The 25687-nt window shown below is 39.9% G+C and overlaps 1 protein-coding gene across 3 annotated transcripts in view; it reads left to right on the top strand.

Annotated features, from left to right (window-relative positions):
• The window catches only part of olfm3a (olfactomedin 3a), a 50549-nt gene extending 26020 nt beyond the window's left edge, over window positions 1-24529 (top strand). Inside the window, exons 3-8 of one of the 3 annotated variants that reach the window (XM_029528834.1) lie at window positions 16007-16150; window positions 16507-16662; window positions 20200-20419; window positions 21746-21852; window positions 22151-22774; window positions 24221-24529. In XM_029528834.1, coding sequence (XP_029384694.1) covers window positions 16007-16150; window positions 16507-16662; window positions 20200-20419; window positions 21746-21852; window positions 22151-22774; window positions 24221-24232 — 1263 coding nt within the window. In that variant the 3' untranslated portion in view covers window positions 24233-24529. Of the gene's footprint in view, window positions 1-16006; window positions 16151-16506; window positions 16663-20199; window positions 20420-21745; window positions 21853-22150; window positions 23656-24220 lie in introns of those variants that run through there. The other 2 variants (XM_029528833.1, XM_029528832.1) reach the window with 2 other exon arrangements.
• The last annotated feature ends 1158 nt before the right edge of the window (window positions 24530-25687 follow it).

The following is a 25687-nucleotide window of genomic DNA, read 5'->3' as shown; positions in this document are numbered from 1 at the left end:
AGATGATTAGATAGTATTTTTCTGAGGTGCTTAGGACCAAGTACAATAACTTCTGTTTTATCAGAGTTGAGAAGTAAAACATTTCCAGTCATCCAGACTTTTATGTCTTCAAGACATGCCTGCAGTCTGACTATCTGAGTGACTTCATTTGGCTTCATTGATAGGTACAGCTGAGTATCGTCTGCATAGCAGTGGAAGTTGATGCTGTGTTTCCTGATAATGTTGCCTAGAGGAAGCAGATAAAGCGTAAAGAGGATTGGTCCAAGTACCGAACCCTGTGGGACTCCATGACTGACTACAGTACATGAGGAGGAGCTGTTGTTTACATGAACAAACTGATGTCTATCTGATAAATAGGATTTGAACCACCTTAGTGCAGTTCCTTTAATTCCAATTTCATGTTCCAGTCTCTGTAGTTGAATATTATGATCTATGGTGTTGAATGCAGCACTAAGATCTAGAAGGAGAAGTATGGAGGCTGATCCATTGTCTGAAGCCATTAGAATGTCATTGGAGACTTTAACCAGCGCTGTTTCTGTGCTATGATGGGCTCTAAATCCTGACTGAAACTCTTCAAACAAACTGTTCCCATCCAGATGCTCGTGTAGTTGTTTTGCTACAGCTTTCTCAATGATTTTAGAATTAAATGGAAGGTTCGGTATGGGTTTGCAGTTTGCCAAAACATCTGGATCAAGATTAGGCTTTTTAAGCTGGGGTTTGATGACCGCAGTCTTAAGTGCCTGAGGTACATAACCCAGAAATAAAGTCAGATTAACCAAATCTAGAATGAACGGCTCAATTACATAAAAGATCTCTTTAAAGAGGCTAGTTGGTACTGGGTCTAATAGACAGGTTGACGGTCTGGATGATGAAACTATAGAAGCTAGCTTTGAGAGATTTAGAGGTGAGAATGATTCCAGATGTAAAAGAGGCGCCGCAGCTGATTCAGCAGTTGCCGTCTTCAGAAGGGGATTTTTATCTAACGTAGGCAAGAGCTGATAAATTCTTTCTCTGATCGTGAGAATTTTGTCTGAAAAAAAACTAATAAAATCATTACTGCTTAGAGCTAAGGGGATCACTGGTTCAACTGAGCTATGGCTCTCTGTCAGCCTGGCTACAGTGCTGAAGAGAAACCTGGGGTTGTTCTTGTTTTCTTCTATGAGTGCTGAGTAATATGAACTTCTAGCACTGCGGAGAGCTTTTTTATACGTTTTTAGGCTGTCTTTCCAGGCTCTGTGAGACTCTTCTGACTTACTGGAAGGCCAGTTTCTTTCTAATTTCCTTGATGTCTGCTTTAAGGCACGGATTTGGTAACTATACCAGGGAGCCATCCTCCTCAGATTGAATACTTTCTTTTTGAGAGGGGCGGCATTGTCGAGATTCGAACGCAGTGTGGTCATAGTGCTAGTCACAAGGTCATCAACCTGCGTATGGGAGAAATCCTCATTTGAATTTAGATATGGCATTGTTGGGAATGATGACCAAATGTTCTCTTTAAATTTAGCCACATCATCTTCAGATCAACATCTTCTGTAGCTGAATTTATTCCTCAATGCTGTGGAGCCCATTAAAGTAAACTCAAATGTAATGATCAGTCAGGAGAGAGTTTTGGGGAAGAATTGTTAGCTTGTCAATTTTAATGCCATATGTTAGAACAACATCAAGGATATGATTGTAGAAGTGAGTGGGTTCATTCCCATGCTGGGAAAAGCCAATTGAGTCTAGTAGGGAAAGAAACCCAGAACTAAGGCTGTTACTTTCTACATCAACATGTATATTGAAATCTCCCAGGATAATGATTTTATCTGTACTGAGTACTAACTCTGATATAAACTCAGGAAACTCTGATAGGAATTCTGAGTACGGACCAGGTGGACGGTATACTGTAACTAACAGAACTGGTTTTTCACCTTTCCAGTCTGAGTGGGAAAGACTAAGAGTGAGGCTTTCAAAAGACCTGCAGCCAGATTTTGGTCTGGGGTTGATTAATAGGCTTGATAGGCTGTAAAACACAATTAAACTGTTATTAGGCAACCACAACATCACAGAGCACACAAACAAATGAACTAAGAAAAGATTATTTTCATGCATATGTTGACTGGCTGTGGAAAATCAGAGACGTGGCTATGGACAGTGTATGAAGTGTCTTTCTCTTTTCTCTTTCTCAGACATTTATGGGTGGAATTCAAGTACGTAGGTTATGGTGTGGCGGCAACACGCCATTGGTTCTGATGGTTCACCATCAGGTGGTGCTGTGGTGTGATTGGGGTAGTTCATTATTGGGTGTAAGTCCTATCTCTGCCAAATTAGCTCTGCTACGAAGTCCTCTTTTTGCAGAGAAGTAACTGTCTCTTACTTGATCAGAGTATCCTATTTCTTATTTTATCAACCCTTGTGTCCGTATGAGTATGGATGCATTCCAAGCGGCAATTTGCATTCGCTGCCTGATAAGGTTATCAGGTCAGCCTAAGTGGAGGGTCAGAGAAGGGGTCTCTCTCTGTGGGGTGAGGCAGGTTCATGCTGATTTGTGGCGCTGACTGCAATCTATTGTCTTGGGTCTCTAGATGCCAGGTTCAGATAAAGGTCCAGGACGGCACTTAACAGAGACCTGAGAAATCTCTGTTGGAGGCAATAGTCTCTTAGAAGTTTGAGGGGTGTGGGGGATTGGAATCTCCACCCCCCACTTTCTTCTGACCTCACAACATACTTTTTTTTGAAGGAAATTATTAAAGTGATCTGCAATGTCATTTGGTTTGGTGAGAGCAAAACCGTTTCATTCAACAAAGGGAGGACAAACAGTAGTTTTCCAACCCATCATTTCATGAAAAACACTCAAGAAATTTTTACCATCATTATTTAATCTTTGTTTATAGTAATTCCTCTTCATTTTTACTTAATTTTGTAACTTGATAACGGAAAGAGCAATATTTACATCTATTCTCAATCAATCCATCTTATAGCAACCTTTTTAGCAGCATTTCTCTCTGTCATTAAATTCACTAAAGCATTTTCAATCCATGGGGCTCTTTTATGCTTGACAGTCATTAACATGAGCTAAGACCAACCCCTTTTCAAGACGTAGTTTAGGGCAAGGAGTGACTGATGGAATGAGTGATATGGACTCAATGTGAAAACATAAAGTAAAACCATACTAAAAGATACATGTCACTCTAGAGTCCTGGAACAGCTGACCATTAATATAAAGCTCATCAACAGTCAGTGCCACTTTTGAGCCCTTGAGCCCTTGTTTCATTCATGGTTGGTAACATTGGCATTGATCTCAGCAGGAAAGCAGTCATTTAGCCAGAAGGAGGTCCCCCTCAGCTCCCTTCCATGACTTTTCACCATTTCCTACTGCTTGTAGTGCTCAAAACGAGCTATGATTGACTGGTTCTTACCCTCACTTGGTTTCCCCAGTCTGTGATCTCTGGAAAATTAGATGTCTTTAATAACCTCAGAAGAAAATTTGAGGTGTTTGGACATGAACTGCCTCTTTGAAAGTGGCATTTTCCTATATTAAATCTTCAATCAGATTTTGGCTGAATTCCAAACTGATTTTCAAATCAAGGAACTGAAGACTCAAGACTCAAGAATATTCAGTTTGCTTAATCTGGCATTAATTCATTCAAATATTGTTGCATCTACTTCCAAGGTAGCCATACCTGCACTTTCTGTTCTACGAGGCCTAAGATTTGCAGATGAAGGCTTGTCACTGTTTCTGCTTAGCATGGTGGGTGACTGCTGCAGGGCCAGGTGGACAGTGCTGAAGGGTCACGTGTTGGCTGCAGCAACTAGGAACCAGGCCTGGCAGCTTGAGCAGCTGAATAGGTTCAAGCAGGCTCACAGGAGAGAGCAGGCTGATATCAAAACAATCCTCAATATATCAAGGGGTGAAAAAAATCATCCATGGATTTTTGTCTGACTTTCCCTTTTGTTGAATGATTAACAATATTTTAAGCCAGAAATTATTTTTTAAAAAATGTTAAAAATGTTAAAATAGTTAAAACACAATTGGAGGATCAGGAACAAATGCCACATCCAGTGCATCACAGACGTCATGTGGCAGAAGCCTGTTGTGACATCTCAGTGCACATCACAGTATCCTTGATTATTATTGATTGACAAGTATTGTTTAGATTTTTGATTAAATTCTTAAGAAAACTAGACTTGAAATCCTTTTGAAATCTTGCACACAGTTCTGCAGTGCACAGACGAAGTCTCTAAAAAATTGTACACAGTATTGAAGTTATTCAAATTCATCCATCCATTCAACTTCTACTGCTTTTCCGGTCACCAGGGTGCGAGCGAGGGGTGGGGTACACCCTGGACAGGTTGCCAGTCCATCAGAGGGCCAACACACAGAGACAAACAACCACTCATGTTCGCATTCAGACCTACGATCAATTTAGAGTCCTCAGTTAACCTAGACATGCATGTCTTTGGACAGTGGAAGGAAACCCACGCAGACACAGGAAGAACATGCAAAAACAAAAAGGACCCAGGCCGGGAACCAAAGCCACAATCTTCTTATTGTGTGGTGACAGCACTAACCACTATGCCCCCAAGCTGACCATTGTTCAAACCAACTGCAAAATATTTTGTTCACTATAACTTCATTATTCATTATTCATTATTCACAACTGAAATGAATCAGGCCATATCCAGTATCTGTGGGACTAAGGTGAAAATCATTCCAGAATATTCCCGACTAGCTCTAAAATATTCAGACATAACTCTCTATGGTGCTATTTCATGTGTTAGCCTGTAAATCCAAATGGAACTATGTGACTGGGCTCATTTAAAGCACAAAATGTATGTGAAAAATTACATTTTTGATGTTTGTGCATACATAGATACTAGAACTAACAAATCCATACTCTAGAGAAAGATACTCAGTGGTGTTGTGCTGGTGTAAACTGCATAATAATAAGTATAATAAATGCCAAGTGTCATTAATCATTATGAATATTTAACCAAATATTGATTAGCACTATTTACTTATGGAGCACCACACTGTTAACAGGGACCTTTAACAAAACTGGGGATGCAGTCTCAAATGGGTTCATGTATAAAGCATGAAATCATATTTGTAACAGTGATACATACTCCAACCAGCTGAGTCTCACTGAACTACAACTTCTTTTGTGTAGGTGCTTCGTTGTGTGTAATGCTCCCACAAGAAATTGGAAATGTTAAACATCAGCTCAGCTCAAATCAGAAAGTTTAAAACTATGAAATCCCATCCCATCAAATTGTATTTAATATTACGTTACGTACGCCGTATACCCATATCCATACTCATCCCCGGTTTATTATATTGACATATTTCGGCACATTCTCTGGAAGTTGCTGAGAGTCAAGTCATTTACTGAGTTAAAAGTAGTATTTTTAATCGATGTAGTAGCAAACAAATTGCAATAAAACTTCAAGGAAACTCTAGGAATATGCTGACCGTACTAAAGTGATGGTATCTAGAAGTTTAAAGAGTATTTCATTTTTATCTCAGGAAATCTCATAATTATAATTATTTCCTGCTGCTGTTGTGGTGAAGTTAACCACTGCAAATATAGAAGTTATGCATAATCTTTAGCTGTGCTTGTGCTTCTGCCTCACAATTGAGGCTGATGTGGAAACTAAGCTTTAACTAGAAATAATCAGGTGAACTTCCTTTGCTGCAACAGTTTGTAACTTATGACCTTCAGCAATGTCTCTCTCCAATATCTGAACTCTGTTGGGCTTCTTACACACTACAGATGGGCATGCTTTAACTTTCTGTGTAGATGATGCAGAAGGATTCTCATCCCAGAAGACTGGTGCACCACAATTCCAAACATAAGTAAAAATGACACTTATGAGGCCTTCATTGGTACATATGAACAACATATATCTAATTTCTAAGTTCCTTGGTTTATTTCTAAAGTGTGGGAGCAGTTTAACTTGAACATGGAAAAAAAATGTTTCTACGAAATCAAGTAGCAGTATCACAGTAAAATCTTAATATCATAAAAATGAAAAGTGCTTGGTACTTTTTTGGTATAATGGAAGACCAGCTCTTAAGGTGCTTTTAAAGGATCTTCTATGTGAGTTTTTCCTCCATCTCATTTTAGTCTGTACTCCTACTCTCACTTCATATTTTTCAACACAAATTTCCTGAGTGTTTCTCTTCAACAGCTCATTTTAAATGCTCTGATGTATAAGAGCTGCAAAACGTGAACATGAATACCACAAGTTCAGGTTTTACATCGGACATGAAGTTGATCCAGCGTGAACTAAGGCTAAGGTATGGTATAGGTCAAACATCAGAACTCAAGTTTAGGAATAGAGATAAAAGAAAAAAACAAACTGGTCAAGAAGTCCTCCTCTGTCCTGGGATGCCCCCTTGACTCAGTGGGGGTGGTAGGAGAGAGGAGGATGATGGCTAAGCTGTCATTCATGTTGGAGAACAACTCCCACCCCCTGCAGGACTTCTTAAGAACACTGGGGAGATCCTTCAGTGACAGACTGCTTCACCCAAAGTGTGTGAAGGAATGATATCGCAGGTCCTTCCTTCCTGCAGCCGTCAGACTTCACAACCAGCAGACCACACACAAAACTTTTTGAACTGACTGGATTGTAAATATTTTTTCTATAGTAATAATGTACATACTTTTTTTATACTGCTTGTTTATATTCCCTTTACTGTACATTGTATTTATTGTCTAATTCCATTTCTTTTTCACTGATGCTCTCTTTTGCTGCTGTAAAACTGTAAATTTCCCCACTGTGGGACGAATAAAGGTATATCTCATCTCATTCGCCCAAAAACCCTAAAAGGATGTATGGCTGTCAAGACACACACAATGTATTTGATTAAAATCCCAATCTCTCTTTACATGAAAATTTTCACTGGTGTCGCAGTAGTGAGTGATGGCAATTTTTTATAATGTTGTCAGCTGAGCTAACATGTACAGAAAACCTAATGTTCAGTATTTAGTTGGTACAGTTTTAGTTTTGTTAACCAGCTAACTTTAGCAGATAACTCAAAGAAAATCCGACTGTCAGCCTCAGAGCCTTCACACTGCACAAAACCAGAAGATGAATGTCATGTCAAAAGAAGTTCATTTGCCATATTGTACAGTTATTCAGTTGTGTCTCCAAATGCATATTTTTTGGAATGATGCTATCTTCAGAGAAATGGACTTTCCTTCATTCTCAGTTTTTAAACTCATCCATCTCAGACTGTGACAGAAAAAGGTTGATGAAAAAAATGCCATTTCATTCCTGTCTCTGAATTTCCTCAGGAGTGGTGCCATAAAAATGACCGAAGTTCCTTTCCATTATTTTGGGGCATTTGAATGTTGGCTCTAGGTGTGTAAAGATGTGTTAATGTGGCAGTGTTCTGGTAGGGCAGTATCTGAAACAATACTGAGAGGTTAGAGCAAAACCTGTATTCTTCACCAGAATGACCCAATCATCTAGGGGGAACATTTCAGTTGCCCACTCTGTAATCTCTTCGGTCTTTTGTTGTCCTGAGGAAATTTCTGTCTACTTTTTGAAAGTATCCACCTGTGTGAGCTGACTACCTGAGTGAAGTCACTGTACTCCCTTGAGTGTTTATTTTTTCTGTGCTCTATCAAAATGATAGTAGTGCACATGTCTGTTGCCATCTCTGTGTAAAAAAAAACCTGCAGAAATTGCAAGTGACTGTTGCACTTCTCTGACTTTCCAATTTAAAACATTTCAACACTGAAAACATTTTAACTGATCTTCCAGCTGACACCTGCCTGACAGCTGGGTAGGACAAAGATTTGCTTCATGGAAATGGCAATACTGATCCGTGACACTGATGCAGCCCGGAATGGGACATTCCTACTGGAGTCCATCCTAAGGCAGCATGTGAAGAAATTACTTCATATAGCTGCTTGGTATTCAGTTTGTGTATATATGTGTCATTCAGTGTGGCCTGGAGCTGTCCACTGGCTTTACTGCGCCAATAACCTTTGATGACTGTTTCATTATCATCCTTGGTGGAGCTCGTGACTGACATGTTGTCTTGTTCAGTCAGAAGATGCCCAGGAGTAGAAGCATGAGAGATTGAATCAGATAATCCTGGATCTTATTTGGTGGCTGTCTGGGGCAGCATGTGCTGAGTTCCTGTTGAATTATCTATTCAATCTTCCCTTTGTTGGCGTCAAATGGCAAGAAGGTGGCACACCAGTAGGAAATTAATCTCCCTGCATGCCTTTCATCACAGAGAGAAGATAGTTGTCTAGTCTGCTGTCCATTTCTCCCTCCTGCGAGCCTTGCAGAGTAGGCACCTGTTTTTGTCAGTATCTTTGCCTGAGACTTCTTGGCTTTAAAATTACGACTGCCAGGATTGCTGTTGCTGCTGCATTTAGGGCGGGTACCATTTGTCATTTCGGTCTTAGATGTCTGCATTGGAGTGGTTACAGAGATGGTTGTGCATGTAAGTTCATCTTCTTCCCCTTTAGAGCTAAAATGTTGAATCATTTAGGCCATGTGGCCATCAGTTACTGTACTGACATGCACATTTCACTGAACTTGCCTTGAATACCTTGGTGGCTTTATGTTTGGACAGGTTGATCTATGACTGGATAGAAAGCATCTGTTTAGCTCCTTGCCTCTGGCATTCAGAACAGCAGTATCATTTTGATATGAGAGTTAGGTTTTTCTGCTTTCACAGGAGCTTAGTTTATCTCTAAATGTTTTAACAGTTTTGTTTACATTCTAATGTTAAAATATTCCAATTTAGACTTGCAGATAAAGGTAAAGGAACAGATGGACTCAGGGCAAAATAGATTTAGGACATCAGTACGGTGGAAATGACTTACAGTAAGCATCAATATCAGTGTTCTTTAATGTAATTCAATGAAGCTTAATGCAAAGAGTTATCCAGCTGTGACAAAGATTAAAGTTATAAAGACATACATAACATTTGAGAGTAATTTCCAAAAAGCATCTCTACTATGCAGTTACCAGAGATGCCCATTGGTGGCCTCTCTGCAGCTTCATCTGAGATCCAGGGAGTTGGTTCCCTTCCATGCTATTTGTCAAGGATGTATTTGTCAAAGACATTGCCAATGACAGTCTTTTAACTTTGAGCACCACCCTCCCACCAGTGTTATCTCTCAGTGGAGTTTTTCACAGATTCATACTGCTGCAGTGTGGGAAATGGAATTAGCCACTATAACAATCGCTAAAGAAATAAGATCAAGAGACCAAGGCTGTATACAGTGGAGTTAAGATTATTACTATTGCTGTGAATAGCAGGAGTGCAGAGAGAGTGCACAGTCCTATCAAGCCACAGGTGCTATAATTTCATTATAACAACAACTTCAACAAATTCAACAAATTTATTTTAAGTGAAAAATAATGATGTGCATGTAAAAATAAATGAGAAAGCAACACCATCTCAACACCATCTCCTATAATTTGTTTGCGTTTTTAGATCTGATGACAGTGGCTAATTCTCCCTGTCATTATTTACTAACTCTGTCTTAATCTGTTCAATTGTACTCACTGACCCTGCAGTCTTGATGTATCAGCCTGATAAGAAGGAAGTAAATGGTAGGTGTGCTATTAGTAAAGAAAAGTGCCTGCTTGCTGTGAAGAACCTAAATCACAATTTACACATTCATTGCAAATTCATCATAGTGTTTTCTGTAAGAAGCTGCAGAGGACCTGAGAAATATTCCACTCTATGGCCTATTGGTGCCACTGCAAGGCAATGCTGTTACCACCATTAGGAATAGTTCCCTGGCACACAAATGTCTCAAAAAGAAAAGTCAAAGTTACCCATTCAGTAGTTGGTATGATGTTTCATTCTGGACCAAAGCGGTAACACAACAAACAAACTTGCTACAAGCTTGATGCCCTGTACAAATACTGCACTGGCAATTAGCAAAAACATTCATCTTAGGTGTCAATCTTGCAACGTCTTCTGTCCTCCTGCGTAAAATCTGCCTCATTTTAAAATTTACAGCTTTTTGATAGCAATTGTATTAAAAGATTCAAAGATTCTTATCAAAAATGTTGTAGAATATAAAAGAAATAACAACCATGAGATTTGTATGGACACAGATGGCAGAATATAGTCAGTAAATATCTGGAAACCAGTTTCAGTTGCAATATGAGTTACACTTGTCATCTGTCTCTGATACAACTTACTGAATGTTTATGACGATGAACAGACTAGAACAGACTCAACTGTCTAGTCCAAAGTTAATATGATAAATGTTTGGTGTGTCGGGCAGCACTGATTAGTCCTGTCGCCCCCCCCCCAGTAAGTAGTTTGTGAGTTCGGTTCCCAGCCTGGGTCCTTTCTGTGCAGAGTTTGCATGTTCTGTGTGTTCCCCATGTCTGTGTGGGTTTCCTCTGGGTACTCTGGTTTCCTCCCACCATCCAAAGACATGCATGTCTAGGTTAACCAGTGTCTCTAAATTGACCATAGGTGTGAATGCAGGCGTGACTGGTTGTTTGTTTTTGTGTGTTTGCCCTGTGATGGACTGGTGAGCTGGGATTGGCTCCAGCAGCCCTGAGACCTGGAAATGGAAAAAGCGGTTGATGACTGATTTTGGTGTGTTTTTTTTTTTTTTTTTGCATGCAAGGTTTACATAAATTTCCCTAAACCATAAATTCACAAGTCTTGGTTTGATTATGCAGCCATCTCAGTGCTATTTGCTTGCAGCAAATTTTTTTTACGGAATTAGTTAGTGACTATAGGGTCAGCTGTCTTTATCATGGGTTGAATCACTGACATTTTGGACTGATTTTGATAAAAATTTAATGCACTAAAGGGATGACTAGGCAGTATCCGATTAATGGGAAACATGAAAATCATTTGGATATAAACACTACTTTGTGCCTCTCTTTCTCCTTTTCTCAATCCAACCAGTCCTCATCCTGCAGGTGGTGACTCATCTCCATCCCATGTTCCTGCAACACCTGCTGGTCCCATATTTCATGAATTCTGTATCACAGCTCAACTCCATGAACTTCATACAGCAACATGTTCCTGCCTACACCCCCCCCCCATGCCTTTCTCACCCTCTCTGTCACCCAAATGCAGGACCCAGGAGCCAGGTTGAGGCGAAAACTGAAATACTTTTAACAGGAAAATCAAAACTACACAATAACACGAGTGAACCGGCTGGGGTACAGGAAGAAACAACATACAGAGGTCAGGAGGGAGGGAGGGAGGGAGGGAAGGAGGGACAAACAGCACCAAGAATACAAGGGACACACATGACAAGGATCTCACATGGACTAACCAGAAAACAGGACTTAAATACACAGTGACTACACAAGACACAGGTGATCCACATTAGGGCAGGGAAAGCAGTCAAGGGGGGGTACAACCAGGAAGTAAAGTAACGGGGAACACGACAGAACCAGGACTTCAAAATAAGACAGGAAGTGACACAGACCGAACACGAAACACCAGACAGAACCCAAAACATGACACTCTCTCTCTCTCTCTGTCTCTCTCTCTCTGCCAAAGTCTCTGTCTCTCCCAGTTCCTCTCCTCTCTCTCCCTGTCCTCATCCTGCAGGTGGTGACTCATCACCATCCCGTGTTCCTGCAACACCTGCTGGTCCCATATAGCATGAATTCTGTACTACAGCTCATCTCTATGAACTTCATGCAGCAACATGTTCCTGCCTTTTATTTGATTTTGATTTGATTTATCTCGGTCTGTATTTTCAGGTTAACTGGTCGATTCAAGAAGTTATTGTACTTGGCTTGAAGCACCTTAGAAAAGCGTCATCTAATCATCTAACCATTCTGGCACTACTCGTACAGCCTTCTTTCACCTAACCAATATTGCAAAGATCAGAAACATCCTTTGCTTTTCTTCTCACTCACTCTCACAGTCAAGGGCGTAATTTCCACAGGGGATACGGGGGTCATGACCCCCGCAAAAATTAGATCCAACCAATATAATCACATCATTCTGATTTACAAAAAAAATATGCATTATCTTGCATGAATATCATGTTGAATTTCTTTATTAATATAATTTTCCAGCAAAACAGTAGCATGTTTGATCCTCCGGTAATCTACCCCCCACCGAATACTTGGTATGACCCAACCCGCCAGCGGAAGCATGAAAAGAGCACGAAAAGGCGGACAGACAACAATCTTTCATTTTTGGTCGACACCAACCGCTAATAAAAAAAAGAACAAATCCTGACCAAAAAGATGTAGTACCCGTATCGTTAAGTTAGGTGATGGCAGACTGGTTGTTAGATTGCAGTGTCCTGTGAGGTAAAGCCAGAAGGTGTCAGGGATGTACTGTGAAGGACCGAATGTCAGTTTTGCTGACTTTGCTCTAATACACAGTGTTGCATAATGGTGTTACTGATTTAACTACATTAAAATATCTTTTCAGTAGTGAAGCTATTTTACTGACCAAATAACAGAAGCTACGTTTCCCCAGGCATTTCAAATTTTTAAATGCAGCAAAGTTTCTGCGGTAACCATGACAACGCTGCTCCACGTGATGTTTCGTACCAGTCCTGCGGCAGCAGGGCGGCTTACAGTGACGGAGGTGGGGGAGAAAAGTGTACTGCGACTTCATCTCATGAATCTTGACAAGCTTTAGGAAATATCTGAATGTTTTCTCTTAAATTCTGCTTTGACGTCACTTGTCATCTAAACCGGGCTGTTTCCAGAATGTGATTTCAGAGAGGGAGGCGAGGAAGCATAGATGAGGAGAGAGAGTGAAGGTGGTGACAGAGGAGGTGCAGCAATTGAAGAAGGAGTGAGAGAAGGAGGTGGCAGAGAAGGTGCAGTAATTGAAGAGATAGTGAGTGAAGGTGGTGACAGAGGAGGTGCAGCAGTTGAGCAAGAGAGAGGAGGAGGTGACGGAGGATCAGGTGACCAAAGAGAGGAAGAGAGGGCACAGTACAAAGGGGCAGCGTATCTGACAGGGGCCTCAGTATACTCAGTATCCTTAGGTGGAAATCTCAACCCCCCCAAATGTCCAAGTGAAAGTTACGCCCTTGCTCACAGTAATTATCTCACTGCCCCCCTCTCTCTGTATCAATTCAACCAGCCAAGGCAGATGGCTGCCCTCCCTTAGCCTGGTTCTACGAGGTTTCTGCTTCTTAATTTTCCACATGCTCTGCACCTTTATTCCAGGTGCAGAGCATGTCTCAGCTCTTGGAGTGATATATTGGGTCTTTTTAACAATTCCATAAAGAGTTTGGTCTAGACCTGCTCTATGTGTTAATTGCCTTGATATAACTTTGCTATGATTTGGCAGTATATAAATAAATTTGATTTGATTTGATTCATGATCAGCATTGCAAAGCTAAAGAATAAATGGTAAATAAATTCTCTGACTTGCATTCATTTCAAAAACATGTAAAGTTAAACTTTTTCTGTGAAAGACACTTTCTAGTTGTTTGAACTTTGATATTGCCTGTTTCATTTTGTAGAAGAAATCCTTCTGTCACTGTGTTTTTACTTCTTGTCTTGTATTTTCCTCCTCTTCGATAATGGGCCGCTCCCTAATGGGTTTCACCTTTGTTTAATTACCTTTGTCCTCCTTGTTTGTATTGAGTCTAACTTTATATTTACTCTAACCCATACACACTGCTGGACACACACAATGCCTGTTAGTTTGCATTTACTGATCTGTTATGTAGTTGCTTTTGCTGAGTATCAGATATTTGTAAAGCACATCTGATATTAACTGTAGTTAATAATGCAGTTAACAATTAATGGAATTCATAATTCTATGAATATTGACATTTAGCTGTGATAGCTGTTATTTATTATGCAGCAAGAAAATATATTCCTGCAAAGGTAATTTTAAAATTAAAAGTCCCCTAGTGTTTCATTGGATAGAAACCCTTTATGTCAAACAACAACAACAGGCTTAATGCCTAATATCTGTCTGAGATTGTTTCTGTTGTTAGCATTCAGATCTGCCAGTTCAGCAGTTTCCAATAGCTTCTCCCTATACTTCCCACTCCAGTGCTTCTTGTTTGATTTGTTGCAGGTTTCATCATTCATGTGCTTCCTTGTGCAAAAAGTATACAAGTAATAATAGTAGTGTATTTGTCACAATAATTTATGAACTGGAGCTGCTATTGCACTTCCTACATTTTTAGTACTCCTGGGAAAGAGAGTGGCTGGGTGATTTCCTGTAATGAAAGGTGTAGCCTGAATCCCACAGTATAGACAGTCTAACCATGTGGCATCCAGATGGCCAGTCAGGGACATTAGCCATGATAGGGCTACTGCCTGAGCCAGAAATGCCTGCCATTAAAACAATGAGCATATGAGCAGCATATGGAAGTATAATCAACTTCCAAAACCTGTGACCAATGTTACCCACTGGGTTGGCCCCACATCCGCTTGAGTGATACCAGAAAAGGTGATCTTCATCTGTGGTTACTGCAGGTAGAGGAGGTGCAGGTCCTCCTTCACTGCTGTAATGAGGTTGTAGCTGTCGCCAGCGATCTTTACTATGGATGAATGCAGAAAACATTTAAAGAGAGAAAATATATCATGTTAAAAACTGCAGAAAAAAGAAACACTGTGACTGGCTATCACATTTGCTAATGCATTCATCCTACAGCTTGTTTGTAAAAACAGTTTGTTGGACAGCAACTGTACACGAATTGTTCTGCTCTTAAATGACAAGGTGTCACCAGGGAAGTGTAATACCATTATCCTTTAGTGAGTGTATTTAAACAATATTGACAGCCCATCATAACCAGTAAAACTAAGATTAAGTCATTTCTTTTAAGACAAAAGCAGTCCCTAGTATATATAGAGACATATACTGTATATAGATATCACCTCCAGATGAAGTCGTTTTTATTTTATTTACTCCAAAGAAGAGCCAGCTGTAGCCAAGTTGCTGGTGTAGTTGTGTGTGCAGTGTGTCCTAGGTTCTCAAATTAGAGCAACTCCTCTCTCCTCCTTCTTCTTCAAATACGGTTTCTGATAGTTTGAAAAACCCAAGGAAACAGGTTCATCACATTCAGTTTATCACTGCTGCTAGTTATGGTTGTAATAAGGTCTCCAGGCCTGCCAAGCTTTGGCTTCCTCCATATGTTTGAATGGTAAGTGTGGGTTGAGTAGAGAGAGGTACTTTTGAGGGTGCTGACAAAATTTTCCTTTACCGAAGAACTCTGTTGTGAGGTATTCTTTAAATGTCAGCATGTTTAACTAACTAAACTTAGCACAAAAATTAAGGAAAGTTGTGTTTCTTGGATTATTTCTTTGTTGTAACAAGGCTTTCTGGCAATAATTCTTCACTTACTGTTGGAAAGTGTGTTTATTTCCCTTTTCAATGTTGCATTTGTGAGATGAGCAGCAGAGCTGAGTATGTGGGTTGCTTCCATGAAATGCCAATGCCAAACAGCTTCTTCTGCCATTGACTCTTGTTTGGTGTTTGATTGTGTTGTGCACTAGTAGGGGTAATTTGTAGATTGGCAATTAATATTAGTGATTATGAAACTGATTATTGATATCTAGAATTATTTACGATAAGTAGTAAACTTCGGGGTACCAGGGACCAATGTCTAAATTAGCAAAATCAATATCATCTTCAAAAAGGTTAACAGAAGGAGTAAAATCCGAGCACATAAGTGTAATCCCTATAAGTGATTACCCAGAGCTGAGAGAAGGCTTGGCCTATCTACCCTTTTTCCTCCCTTTCAACTTTTTTGTCAAATGTAGTCACGAGTTTTGAAGAAACTGCCACAAATTGCCACAGACCCACATTGCTACATTTTATTAGGGAATTATCTCACTAAAAGAGGGCCCAATGTACCATTCTGGGGATGACACTAATGAGTGTGCTTAGCCAGTGTGAGAAAGTTGGTGTAAACACAAAAACAAAACAATCCCAAACCTGAACCAATGGGCACACTTTTGTCTCTAGATTTATGTATGTATATATTTCAAACATTAATCCTATTTGGCATGCAACTAACAATTTGTAGTTATTGTTATTACATTAGAACATTTGAAATTATACTTGCAGACTATTGTCCCAAAGGAGGGCTGGCAGGTTTACAGCTCGGCCCAGGATGCTGATGGGCGCTGCATCTGCACAGTGGTGGCACCTGAACAGAGCCTGTGCTCCAGAGATGCCAAGAGCAGACAACTCCGCCAGCTACTAGAGAAGGTAAGCACAAGTAAAGTGGGTGTTTAGTGCCCAGAGAAGCATATACAGAGTCACAAACAGTCTACTGTTGAATATGAGAACAATGAAGGAATTAAGATGTATTGTTACCTTAGGTACACTGCTGCTAAGCTTTGCTGTGTTTGCTCTTTTTCAGCAATAGCCTGTTAGAAATTCAGGCACACACACAAGTTCACCGTGGAAAAGCTATCAAAGTGCCATTTTCATTGAAAAGGAAGGAGAGAGGGGAATAGAGGAGAAAGGATCGACATATATTCATTTGCAGAGTTAATTATAAAAGAAAATATCCAATTAGTGCACAATAACTCTGATGTTTATCACGGATTGCTTTATTCCAGGTGCAGAACATGTCTCAGTCCATTGAGGTGCTGAACCTGCGAACACAGAGGGATTTTCAATATGTCATGAAGATGGAGAACCAGATGAAGGGCCTAAGGACCAAGTTCAGACAGATTGAGGATGACAGGAAATCCATTATGGCTAGGAACTTCCAGGTATTGTGTATTTGCATGTAATATTCTTGGACTTAGCAAATGCATTTGGGTCAGTGCCACATAGCCTTATTTGGGAGGCGTTTGATTATTTTAGAGTGCCTGGAGTAGTTGTCAATTTAGTAAGAAACTATTTCCTAGATATCAGACTATGTTTAAGTACAGCAGGCTTTACAACAGGTTGGCAGAAGTTAGAAATAGGTATTATGGCAGGGTGTACGATTTCTCCATTAGCATTCACAATGGCAATGGAGGTAATTATTAGAGCCTCTAGGTGGGTTGTAGGTGGAGAGAGGCGGCAGGATGGGATGCGCCTTACACCAATTAGGGCATAAATGGACGACATGACGTTGATAACTACAACTGTGCCATGTATGAAAAGAATACTTGAGAGACTTAATAAAAACTTAAAGTGGGCTAGTATGAGAATCAAGCCTAGTAAGTCTAGAAGTATTTCAATAAGTAGAGGAAGATTAAGTGATCGAAAGTTTGTAATAAATGAAGAAGCAATTCCAATAATTAGGGAAAAACCAGTAAAGAGTTTAGGTAGGTGGTACAAGGCAGATTTGAATGACAGAGAACAGGTAGTGCAGTTTAGGAAGGATGTTGTTGAGGGACTGGATAGAATAGATAAATCAGGACTTCCAGGAAAGTTGAAGTTGTGGTGTTTGCAGTTTGGGTTGTTTCCTAGATTTATGTGGCCACTGTCGGTATATGAGATTCCAATATCTGTTGCAGAGAAAATGGAAAGAATAGTAAGCTTTTACTTTAGGAAGTGGCTAGGTGTTCCGAGATGTTTAAGCACTGTGGCACTGTATGGGAAAGGCATACTTCAGCTCCCAGTATGTAGTTTAGTGGAGGAGTTCAAATGTACTAAGGTTAGGACAGAGCTCCTGTTATCTGGGAGTAAAGATGTGGTTGTTAGTAAGGTGGTTCCAAACCCAACCAAGGGGAGAAAATGGAATCCAAGAATGGCAGTGCAGGAAGCAGAAGCAGCTCTTAGGCATACCGAGATTGTGGGTAATGTACAGATAGGCCGGGGAGGCTTGGGGCTTGGCTCAGGCAAACCGGTGTGGAGTAGAGCAGGTCCCAAAGAGAAGAGGAAGCTAGTTGTGGAGCAGGTTCGTAGACAGGAGGAAATATTAAGAGGTGCGAGGGCAGTGGCTCAGTCTAAGCAGGGACAGTGGTTGAACTGGGAAGGTGTAGAGAAGAAAAAACTTAGTTGGAAAGAGCTGTGGAGTATGAAGGAAAGTAGGATTAGATTTTTGATAGGGGCAACATATGATGTATTGCCAACTCCCCAGAACCTAAAACTCTGGGTAAATGGAGACCCGGCATGTTTGTTGTGTTCAGGTACTGCAACTCTAAAGCACATCTTGTCTGGTTGTAAGGTTAGTCTCTCACAAGGCCGATATACGTGGCGACATAACCAGGTTTTAAAAAGCTTAGCTGCAGGCATTGAAGATATACGGAGGCAGGCAGTTTTAGGAGGGTCTAAGACAAAGAGAGTTGCAATACAGTTTGTGCAGGAAGGAGGGAATGTTAATAAGATAATAAGGAAGCAAGGCAGTTCAGAGGATGCTAGTGACTGGGAGATGCAGGTAGATTTAGGAGGAAAGCTTGTTGTTCCCCAGGAAATAGCCTGTACAAAGCTAAGGCCTGATATAGTTTTGTGGTCTAGGAGTAGAAAGTATATTTCATAGAGCTGACTGTGCCTTGGGAGGATTTAGTTGAGGAAGCATATGAAAGGAAAAAGCTCAGGTATGCAGATCTAGGTAAGGATGCTGAGCAGCGAGGATGGAAGGTTAGGATTTGTCCAGTGGAAGTAGGATGTAGAGGGTTTGTAGCCAGATTTGTTGTTGCTTTGTTGAGAGAGTTAGGAGGAAGCGGCCAGAGGGTGAGGACACCAGTGAAGGAAATGTCAGATGAGGCATTCGGATCCAGTCAGTGGATTTGGGTCAGAAGAGGTAATAGTAGCTTGGGGGCCAGCAGGGGGAGCTCTTAAGATAGACAGACTCTAGGGAGAAGCAGAGGAAGAAATCCAGGAAGGGGAAGTGTATTTAAGTGGGGGTGTGGGCTGTTTGAGCCTCTTTGCCACCATGCGGTTAGTCTAGGCCTGTGTTGGTGTGTTGATTTTACTTGAATATAGGAGTGTTTAGATGAGGTTAGTTGCTGAATCTGCTAGCGTAGCTTGTCCAGGTGAGTTGGCCTGGGTTGGTGTGTTGATTTTACTAGGATTATTAAGTTGAGGTTAGTTGCTGAATCTGCTAGCGTAGCTTGTACTGCCTCCACCTCCTGCACCCTCTATACTTTCATATCCCCTACCCGAACCAGGGTCTGTATCCCATCCCTACTTTTATCTCCACCTCTTCTATTTCTCCCCCCTACCCGAACCAGGGTCTGTATCCCCACCCCGCTTTCACTGGTGCAATTGGTGATAGGGTAGAGTAGTTGACAGTGGTGTTGCTTGAAATAGTTTTGTTTGTGCCTTTTTGACGCCATGCGGTTAGCCTAGGAGAATTGGCCTGTGTTGGAGTGTTGGCTTTGGCTCTTCAGGTGAATTTGGTTGCTGAATCTGCTGGTGTGCTAGCGTAGCTTGTAGTGCCTCCACTTCCTGCACACTCTATATTCTCATGCCCCCTACCCGAACCAGGGTCTGTATCCCCACCCCGCTTTCACTGGTGCAGTTGGTGAGAGGTCAGAGTAGGTGATAGTGGTGCTGTTTGAGATAATGTCTTTGTGTGAGGAGTGGTGATTGCTGGCATTAGGGGGGTGACTCTGGGACGCCAGTGTTCACGGTCTAGCCTTCTGGAGGTGTTGTGGGCCTAACTAGACGAAACATCGGTGAAAGGAGGTTCCCACCTGATGACCCCAAAGACATGATAGCTATCACCGCTCACTGGTCTAGTTGGATATTATCTGTAGGGAACATAGAGCAGTGTGAAATTTTGTTGCTAGGAAGGTGATCACTGAGTCTGGTCCATTTTTTGTCGCACAAGTTTCTTGTGTTTCTCTAAAAAAAGTGCAGCTCTGTTTTGTCTTTGCCTTTAATCAAATTTTTAGAGGCGTTTGTTTTTTTCATTATTAATTGGGCAAGTGCCATTTATACCGTAAACATGCTTGAGCAAAATTCTGTTTGAGAATGGAAAATTTTATCATCACACCATGAATAAATGTTCCATTAAGATACAATGATATTTACAGAGCCCAAGAAATCCTGTATAATGAACCCTGTTATCATTGTGTCTCCTATCATTGTCGGTGTTGCCTTTACAATGGAGGTATTTTGTAAATATACATCTGGTCAGGCGAGAATGAGATTTTTTTTTTTTTTTTGCTTTTAGATTTTGTGCATGCAAGAAGATGAAAAGACCATATGTCAGGAGCTTTCTAACGCGACAGGGATATCAGATATAAATGCATATAAAGCTTTGTTGACCACCAACATATTTATAATGTCACAATGATGTTTTATTGTGGTATAACATTTCCAAATTATTCCTCTCTTTTTTTCACGCTGCTGTCACTGTCCCTTCACAGGAGCTTAAGGACAAAATGGACGAGCTGAGGCCGTTGATCCCCGTGCTGGAGCAGTACAAGATGGATGCTGCACTCATTTCACAGTTCAAGGAGGAGATCAGAGACCTGTCAGCAGTGTTGACAGGAATCCAGGAAGAACTGGGGGCCTATGACTATGATGAGCTCTACCAACGAGTCCTGCGACTGGACAGCAGGCTTCGCAGCTGCATGGGCAAATTAAGTAAGTAGTGCACACAACAGACAAAAAGAGGCTTAATTTTACTGTTTTCTAAGTAAACAGAGATACTCTGGTATGGCAAGTTTGCATTATTTTCAGAGATAGCCATGACAAAGAGGACTAGTGGAAGCAGCCAAATTGTCACATATTGTCACCATATTGTTGTCATAGTAACATGCTTTTGGTCCTTATCTTTTCCTGGTGTCTTGCTGCTGCAGAGGAAAATAACCAGTGGTGAAAAGTAAAAGAACATTTTAATTAAACTGTATTTGAAATGTTTGCAGGAACTCAGTTCCTGCAATGCTCTTTATGATCTTACTTAAACATCCCTCAACAACACGAGACCCTGACTTAAGCAAAAGAAGCATTCTCTTTTTTTCTGTTCTTCAAAGAGTAAAGTGTACAATCCTTGAATTAAAAATATCACACTGTACCTCATCACCTTTACTGTAAATGGGAACAGGATGCAGTTTGTGGTTTTAATATCTACAATCATAATATAAAATACAGAAATCATACAGGGGCTGCATATGACCAAACACTGAACACAACATATAGAAAACACTAAGAATCATGTTGGTCAAGAGATTGTAATTCTTAAAAAGGTCTAAAAGAGTTGGTATATTTTAGCCCTCTTTTTTCACATCCCTCGTCCTTTGCTCAATTTCAACCAGTTCGTTGCAATTTTGCTAAAGAAAAGCTGAACATCAAAACACATCTCTTTACTCACAAAAGTCTCTGGTGCTGGAAAGCTACAATGCTAGTCTATGGCTGGCTGTAGCTGTAGTCCTCATCCTCTAATGCAGAACTGAAGATGGACCGGACTCTGTGCATCTACTGTCACAAAATGGTGCTTCCACAGAGGACAGAGCAGAGCTAGCTGGTTAGCATGTTAAGCTTTCTGTCATAACATAATCACTGTGGTCATTCACACTGTTGACTGTGTTGATTAATTTTTTGAACACTGTGAACTAAATTTGCAGCCTTTAATGTGAAATACTGCTGAAACACATTTTAATGTTATTATGTTAAAATGGTCAAATCCAATTAAATAGATGTTTTAATATTGGTCTTTCCAAACCAAAACCTTATTTCAATTTAACGTCTCTGGCTGCATTTTGAAGAGTCATATGTGATAGACAAGAAAGCTGAGCTGCTTTCTTGAGGAACAAACAGTAGTTGCACCAGCATAAAGAGAAAATAAAGCAGCTTGCTGCCAGTGCTTTCTTAGTATGCACAGAAGGCACGCTCTCTGGTGGCATAGGCATGAAATTGGCTTGACAAAAAACCACAACAGCACATCTTATCGCTGCATTTATTTATTAACAGCGTGTGGAAAATTAATGAAAATCACTGGACCCGTTACAATAAAGACATCTGGAACTCGGTTTGGGGCATGGATGACTGATCCTCTAGCATCTTCAAGAAACAACAGGGTGAGTTATGAAAGTGGAGGATCGCTTTGAAAGGGCTGTGCATCATGTACAAGTACAATATGTAATGCGTTTTCAGAGCAGCATATCACCACAGCTGAAGACAGTAGTTAATGTTATCATGGTATGGATTTCAATTTCATAGTTTTAGTGTAATTGTGGTAGCGATAGTAGTAGTAGTAGTTGTTTACATATTGAAAATTGGTTACAAAAAGATTAGTGATGCTTTATCAGGATGTAACAGATATGACCTGGGCTAACCAACCATTCTCCTCTGCTCTCTTCACCCTTCCTGTTGTAGGTTTGGTATATGGACAGTTACACCAACAGCAAGATCGTGCATGAGTATAAGACAATGGATGATTTTGTAGTGGGAGTGGTTTCTCGAACCTACAGCCTCCCCTTTAAATGGGAGGGAACCAATCACATTGTGTACAATGGATCACTTTATTACAACAAATATCAGAGCAACATTATTGTCAAGTACAGTTTCGATACAGGCACTGTGCTGGCCCAGCGAGCCTTGGAGTTTGCTGGCTTCCATAACATGTATCCATATACATGGGGAGGATATTCTGACATCGATGTCATGGCTGATGAACTGGGAATGTGGGTTGTGTACGCGACAAATCAAAATGCTGGAAATGTTGTCGTCTCTCAGATTGACCCTGACACCTTACAGGTCTTGAAAACATGGAACACAGAATACTCAAAAAGAAATGCCGGTGAATCATTCATGATCTGTGGGACACTCTACATCACTAACTCTCACCTGTCAGGAGCAAAGGTTTACTACGCCTTCTCCACCAAGACTTCAACTTATGAATACATGGACATTCCTTTCCACAACCAGTACTTTCACATCTCCATGCTTGACTACAATGCCAGAGAGAGATCACTGTACGCTTGGAATAACGGACACCAGGTAATATTTAATGTCACCCTCTTTCATGTCATAAAAACTGATGATTACTCTTAGATATCTTTTTTAACTACTACAAAAGCTCCATCATTTGTTATAAAAGGACCTCCTGTTCAACCAACTTTTCTTTTGTCAAACGTGGACTTTGGTATATTTCTGTGCCATTAGTTGAACTTTTCCAATTTGTGGCTGGATTCTTGGCTAAATCGAGCATGGACATCAATGGCTTGCTGAACTCTTAATGGAAAATATGTTTTAAATTTTTTACACTTTTAAATAGCTGCTTTTCAGACAAGTATACCTTATTTGTTGTGTGTTGGGTCAACCAGCATAAAACTCTTGATAGACTGCATTGCATGAAATGCACATATTTGTTTGGTGTGATTTCCTAAGATATAGTTGTGTTTTTGTTGCAAACCTGTTTTGCTTACAATTGCAATTTGGTCTATTTTGAAGTATTAAAAGGCAACTTATCCTGCATATTGACTAGTGAAACTAGTGGAGAATAAAATATAGTAGCCAGTCTTTTTAAAGATGGTTCTGTAAAATATTGCTGTTATAAAATATTGCTGTATTGGTGTAAAAGAACATTTGTATTTTTTATAAAACAAAATCTTAAATATCATCACAATTTAATTAAAATAAAAGTATTATACAGTTCATTCAAATGATTTTTTCTTAAAATGTAAATTTAAAAAATGTAATGTAAATGTAAAAAAAAATGTAAATTAAAATGTGTTTGCTACGATATCATAAAGAAACTCTGCACTCAACAATACTGATTATTTCATCATAACTATGATTCATCCACTCAATCGCAATGTATTACTTCTCTTCCATTTTTTTCCACTTACTGGTGGGACCATAGGCAGGCAGTCCAGTCACACAATATTCAGGTTATTCCTAGACCTTGTGTAAATTCACACATTCACCTTTGTGTGATTTATTGGCAACACCATGAAAAGACAAGTCCAAAACAACTTTGTCTGTTTTTAAGTAGAAAAGACATGAAAAAAAACTTTGCACAAACTACTTACTACTGTGAAAGTGCTTTTGTCATAAGCATGTATATAATTCAGAAATACTAATTGTGACTAATTGTCACAAGGTATAATGGGGTTGAGAATACATCATTTAAAAAAAATGTTCCTCCATCCCTCCATCTTCTACCATGGTGTGGTGGAAAGAGTTGGAAAAGAGGAAATCAGGCCTAATCAGATCTTTATATGGGATGTATGTTGTAAGGCTGAAAAGGTTAAAGCTAGATCCAAACTAGTATTATTATGACACATCAAAATTATTGTCATACATTACAAGTACCAACAAGTACCAGTATTTCTTTGATAGGCACCGCAGGATGCAGGGCATCTATGTCAACAGAAAAAGCTTCCATTAAAAAAAACGCAATTCATCTGTGTCTCCTTCCTTCCTTCATCCTGGTGATTTCAGGAACGGGTATAAAAATCCAGTAATGGAGAAAAGCCAGATGGATGGCTGATCATCACTTCAACCTTTATACTGCACAACATCTGCCAGATGCATTGCTTGCCAGTCCCCAACATCCCTGACCCTGATGACCCCCCTGCCCCATGCTAGAAAGGCATCCGAGTTTCACTGAAGTAAATTAAAGCAAAATCTGTACTGCACAAAAATTTTTTAATCACAATTTATGTAAATGTCCTCTTTGAAATGCTATAACTATAAACAGTTGTTTGTGTAGTTACTGGGAAGCCTAGTAATATTTAAAAGAATATGCATTCAGACATTATTAGATGATCAAATAAATATTTTTAATAATAAAATAAGTTATTTCAAAAAACTGATTTATTTTCCTTTCTCATTTGTTCCACTGTCTTTCTCTTTTTCATTTCAAGTTTTTCCTGGGTAATTTTTAACTTAAATATTTTACTTGCAGTAGCTCTTCCTGAACCTTCCTGATTGCTGAATTCTCTTTCAGTAATTCCACCGTGTCAATCCTTGTCCTCACTGGAGGGAGCTGGATGATGGAGGTGTCAGGTAAAATCTGGGTCAGAATGTTATCCATCCATGTTCGTCTGCAAAAACAAAAAGAGCAAAAACAAAACAAAAAACAATTAAGTCCATATTATAATGGTCATGTCAGTATAGGCTTCCCAGCTGATTCAGTGTTTACTGTTTCAGCGTTGTTTGACAAGCTAACTGTTAACATACCTGTGTTCCTTCAACACTGAAATCCCCTCCTCTACCATTAACCATCAGTCTCAGCTTCCAAGTTGCTTGTGTTATGTTGTTTTGTTGGTTGAAAGTGTGACAAGAGTGATGACAGACTGTGATGAATGGAGAATAGATTAGTATTCACGTAAGTGTTGTATTGCACACATATACGTTAACCTAAAATATAACAGCGTGATTTTAAAAAAAGTGTTGCCTAACTGCGTCCAGTGCTTGAAACATTTTAACATTTGACAAAATAAAGCTATATATTTTTTGGCAGAGCTGTCAGAATATAAGTTTGTTGACATTAGTGGCACATTACACAAATTACCCAACAGTATAACTGTGCCTGAAACCTAATTGTTGACAGAATAAATTTTACATCACAACATCACAAATTTTACATCACAACTATATATATATATATAGTTGTGATGTAAATATATATATATATGAGCACAGTCGGCATGTAGCATCAAGCTAGCATTAACATTTACCTCCTGTTCCAGCCATTTCCCTTTTGTTGACGCCTCCATGGACTACTTCAACTGCTGTTTCTCCAATTATGTCAAGTACTTTATCAACCAGGCTGTCGAGATTAATAGTTTCAGATCCACCTGTCTTGCTCATGAATCATTTCCTCTCAGCTCCCTTCTTTTTCACCTCTGACATGAAATCCACCCATTTCTTCTTGACATCCTCAGCCACCTTTGCCCACCTTCT

The sequence above is a fragment of the Echeneis naucrates genome, chromosome 20, assembly GCF_900963305.1.
Source record: "Echeneis naucrates chromosome 20, fEcheNa1.1, whole genome shotgun sequence".
Lineage (NCBI taxonomy): Eukaryota > Metazoa > Chordata > Actinopteri > Carangiformes > Echeneidae > Echeneis > Echeneis naucrates.
Note: the sequence above shows the minus strand (reverse complement) of the source record. Positions and strands in the feature narration are given on the sequence as shown.